This window comes from Protomyctophum parallelum (genome assembly GCF_964188405.1).
Source record: "Protomyctophum parallelum genome assembly, chromosome: 15".
NCBI classification, from domain to species: Eukaryota; Metazoa; Chordata; class Actinopteri; order Myctophiformes; family Myctophidae; genus Protomyctophum; species Protomyctophum parallelum.
Genome location: NC_139710.1, coordinates 16,096,291 through 16,100,845, shown reverse-complemented (window position 1 = coordinate 16,100,845; position 4,555 = coordinate 16,096,291). Strand labels below are relative to the sequence as shown.

The 4,555-nt window shown below is 45.0% G+C and overlaps 1 protein-coding gene across 1 annotated transcript in view; it reads left to right on the top strand.

The window, feature by feature from the left end:
• Nucleotides 1–4,555, top strand: part of ptch1 (patched 1) — a 72,435-nt gene that overhangs the window by 46,392 nt on the left and 21,488 nt on the right. Inside the window, 3 exon segments of the mRNA XM_083783337.1 lie at nucleotides 1,171–1,291; nucleotides 1,294–1,479; nucleotides 3,883–4,025. Coding sequence (XP_083639463.1) covers nucleotides 1,171–1,291; nucleotides 1,294–1,479; nucleotides 3,883–4,025 — 450 coding nt within the window.

The window sequence follows — 4,555 nt, the reverse complement described above, 5'->3', positions numbered from 1 at the left end:
GCTAGATAAGAACTTCAGCATAACACATTAATTAGTGTGGATGTATACACTTATCTTATCAGCTTGTTACCGGAATTCTCATGAAACATGTGGCTTCTTCCCCCTAACAGCGACTGGTGCACAGTAAAAGCCTCAGTTTTAATTAATTCATCCATTTGGTACTCTGAAAGTGTATGAATGGAACCAGATGATGAGAAGTTTGCAATACACTCTCAGGCAGATACACTCAAGAGTTTTACACATAGGCACACCACTATGTGAAAAATAACAGAACACTGACATGACACTAGCATAAAGCCCCTCCATATTGGGTTGAAGGAGCTTTATTGGCATGAGAAAACATACGTTTACATTGCCAAAGCAAGTGTCAAAATATAATAAAAACAGTTGAAAATGGGGAAAGTATACAGTTCAAGGGGGTACAACATTAAAATCAGAGCTATGTCACATTGCATCGTTATATACATGTTATACAGGGCATAAAGCTTTTTTGAAACAAATAGGAGCAGTCACTTTGGAACAAATAGCTGCATTTTTTGTCAAGACTATTTAAATAGTATACAAAAAAGCCTCACATTTAAGATACTTTATTTACTGTAAATGTAGCAGTTCTGTTTACATTGCAGTAGGTCTAGCGGTCTACTCTGTATTGTTCCCAATAGGTATGGAAGTTTTTTGTCGTTGGTCATAGTTTCGAACTCACTTTGGGTGTGTGTAATTGGTGGGAAGTATGTGTCTCTGATGTCTTGGTACAGTTGGCAGGTGGTTAGAAAGTGTAGCTCTGTTTCCACCACATTTTGTGTTGTTCACTCACTGTCACTCACTGTTTTTCCTCTTGTGTTAGTCTCACTATAAGTTTGTTTACTCCCACCACCACCCCAGCACCACCAGGCTCTGCTTAGAACAGAGCCTGAACACCAAGATCAAATATAACATTCAGACTTGTATTTACACACACATATATATATAATATATATATATATATATATAAAAATATATATTTCTTTGTATCTATTCCTGAGTTAACTGAAATTGATTTGGAGGGTGCATTTGGTTCCATTTGTTCCCTTTTTCATTGGTTCAATATTTTTTAAACCCACAAAGAAAGACTTACTAAAACCAATGCGACGGTTTTTGAAAAGAGCCTGTCATCTGGTTGTCCCCACGCAGGTGGTGGTGATCGTGCTGTTCCTGTGTCTGCTGGGGGTCAGCCTGTACGGGACCACGCGGGTGCGGGACGGCCTGGAGCTGACCGACATCGTGCCCCGGGAGACCAGCGAGTACGACTTCCTGGCGCCCAGTTCAAGTTCTTCTCCTTCTACAACATGTACGTGGTGACGCAGACCGCCGAATACGCGCAGCAGCAGCCTCTGCTGCACCAGCTGCACCGGCGCTTCCACACCGTCCGCTACGTGCTGAAGGAGGACAACGGGCAGCTCCCCCGCATGTGGCTGCATTACTTCGGTGACTGGCTGCAAGGTACGGCGATGACACTCAGTTATAAGGTGGTTGCATACTGGTGTGTTTTTGTTTCCGCTGCGTTTTGCGGCTCCGAAGGTAGTAGGCTATCACTAGCTGTCAGCCTGTCATCAACACCCCACTAGACAGCTGCGGAAAACAGATAAAATCAACCCCGGTCCGGGGGAAAAGCGGCAAGTATGCAAACGTGATTGATATAAAGTGAGGTAGATTGTTAGTTTTTTAACCCATTCTGACCTGAGATCAGATTCCAAAAATGTCTGTTTGAAAATGACAGTTTTCTGAAAAAGCTATGTTTCTATGTCAGTCGTTCTTCGATTTTTCAAAAATAGCAGACCTACAAGCACTTAGCGGGCCACTCGGTGGCGCGCTATGAGCTTTTAGATCTGCTATTTTTCAATAGATAAAGCATAACATGATGCTAACACCAAAATGGTTTCCCGTACAGAATGGGTTAAGTCTGAAATTCGCTCCGATATTCGGCTGAAAAAACACACCAGTGTGCAAGCCTGATTAACCCTGATTTGATTGTGTGATGGTCAATCGCAGATCTACAAACTCTAGCTTCTAAATCTGCTATTTTCAGCATGAGCCACTATCTTACGACAGAGTATAATACAATGATGTGGGCTTAAGTGATGTTAAGTGTTTGTAATAAAGGAAAACAAGAATAAAGATGCTATACAGTGTTTATTCTAATACTGTATGAGTCTCCACATGTATCCAGCTCTTTAGTAAACAAAAATGAAATATCCAGGTCAGGATACATATGTTATCCTATCGTGTTTGTTTGCTCGTTTTTACACTCATTTTTATCACTTCCAATTTCACTTGTTTATCCTGTATAATTTCCTGACCTGGAAAAATATTTTCTGTTGACTAAGGAGCTGTAGAGATGGGAAGACCCCGTTACTGCTCACTCTAACTCGGAACATAGTGCTATCTAACACTTATTTTAACAAAATATATATACCATAAGACAGTACATCAGTATCACTTACACCGCCTTTAGCATTAGGGACCACATTGAGTTACAAAATACATCTTTTAGGCTTTGGTTATGGTTGTCAGGTCTCAGTTAAGTTTGAAAGTCCACCCTAAAAGAAAATCACACCCGTGTGAACTGAGTGGTGCAACTCCCCTCTCCCCCTGCCTCTCTCTCTCTCTCTCTCTCTCTCTCTCTCTCTCTCTCTCTCTCTCTCTCTAATTAGCAGGCACCAGTGCAACACTATCTCTCTCTCTGTTTCTGCACAACAGCGCCACTTTTGCCCCTACTGGTACTCATAGTCACATAGGTGAAAACGGACATTGCTGTTCCTTGGAGTGGTACTTGCACCACTCAAAAATCACTATCCCTGTGATTCTAGACACTTTGTTATGTTGGCACGGGTGCCTAGTGCTCCGTGGGTTGCTGGTTCTAATCCCAGTGATGCCTAATAATGTTGTCGAAGACGCGCCCTTCAACCAGGTCTAATTAGCCACCAACCTGGTCCAAGTATGAGTTGGCCATGGAAATAGCTAGAGAGCAATGATGAGTAAGCACAGTGTCTGACATGTGTCTTACTGTAAAACACATTGTGAGAGTCTGTGTGTGTGAGCCTGTTGGAGCCACACAGAGAGTGTGTGTGGGAGAGAGAGAGAGAGAGAGAGCTGTGTTTGATATTGCTCTCTGCAATGCTGGGACAAATTGGAGCCAGACAGTGCCGGGGAGCGAGACCCAAAACAACATGTCCCACAGACAGACCACAGCATGGGCCATTCGGGGGTGGGTGGGGGTGGAGTGGGGCCTTTACACATATGGATTAGAGAATCCTTACCAAAAGAGAAGGGCACATGTTCCTGATATATTCCTAATGGTCGTTGAATCAAAAGCAACCAGTTTTAGGCTTTTGAAGTCTGGTGGAGGTGGTCCAGAATAAAACAGAGTCATCATATTAAATCAATCTAGCTTATTATATTATGTGCTGTGCTGTGCTGTGCTGTGCTGTGCTCTGAGATTTTCATCTTTATATATTGACAGATATTATTGATTATTGATGGTTAACAGTGAAGACTGACATTCAGGACATTTGGGACTGGGAGTGACATGCAGCAAAAGTCCACCGGGCTCGGGAGTCGATCCCAGGACTCGCATGTGGTGACATAAGAGGAACAACAAAATAACATTGTTGCCTAGATTGTACAGGCTAAGAGAGGCGAACAGATTTGGTGTAGAGAGAAAGAAGGAGTGGGCCAAGTATAGAGTCCTGGGGGACCCCATACTGTCGGATATTCCAAAATTGCAGATATACAAGCTTGTCCATATAGGTCCTAATGGGTTTACGTGGTTACAATTTGCATGTGGAGGAGAACAGTAGGAAGATATTCAACCCTGCTGTGTGTTTTTCTTTTGGCCCACTCCAGGTCTCCAGCAGGCGTTCGACAGGGACTGGGAGGCAGGCCGCATCACCCTCGCGAGCTACAAGAATGCCTCTGATGACGGCGTCCTGGCCTACAAACTCCTGGTGCAGACAGGACGCAGGGACAAGCCCATCAGCTTCAACCAGGTAGGGATTGAAAGCAAACCCATACACTTCTGTTTGAGAACATCTGCATACGGTCCATGCCCGTTAGTGTTGCCCTGTGTGTGTGTGTGTGTGTGTGTGTGCGTGTGTGTGTGTGTGTGTGTGTGTGTGTGTGTGTGTACACACGCAACACACGCACGCCACATGCACGCACGTGTGCGCACACGCACACACGTGCGTGCATGTGGCGTGCGTGTGTTTTGATGGTTCCATGGCTCGGCTTGGGAGAACCACACCTGGCTTATAAACTCCCCCCCCCCCCCCCTCTCTCTCTCCTCTCTCTTTCTCCCCCCCCCCTCCCCCCCCCCCCCCCCCCCGCTCTCTGATGACTTTACCAAGCCAGGAATTTAAAGCCCTCGCTGGAGCTACAACTCTCCTCTGAAAAAGCTATTAACTCTTCATTTAAACCATTTGTCCCATTTGCCAGCTATAGGCCAGAGATCTGGTGTGCGTGCGTGTGTGTGTGTGTGTGTGCGCGCGTGCGCATGCGTGCGTGCGTGTGTGCATGCGCA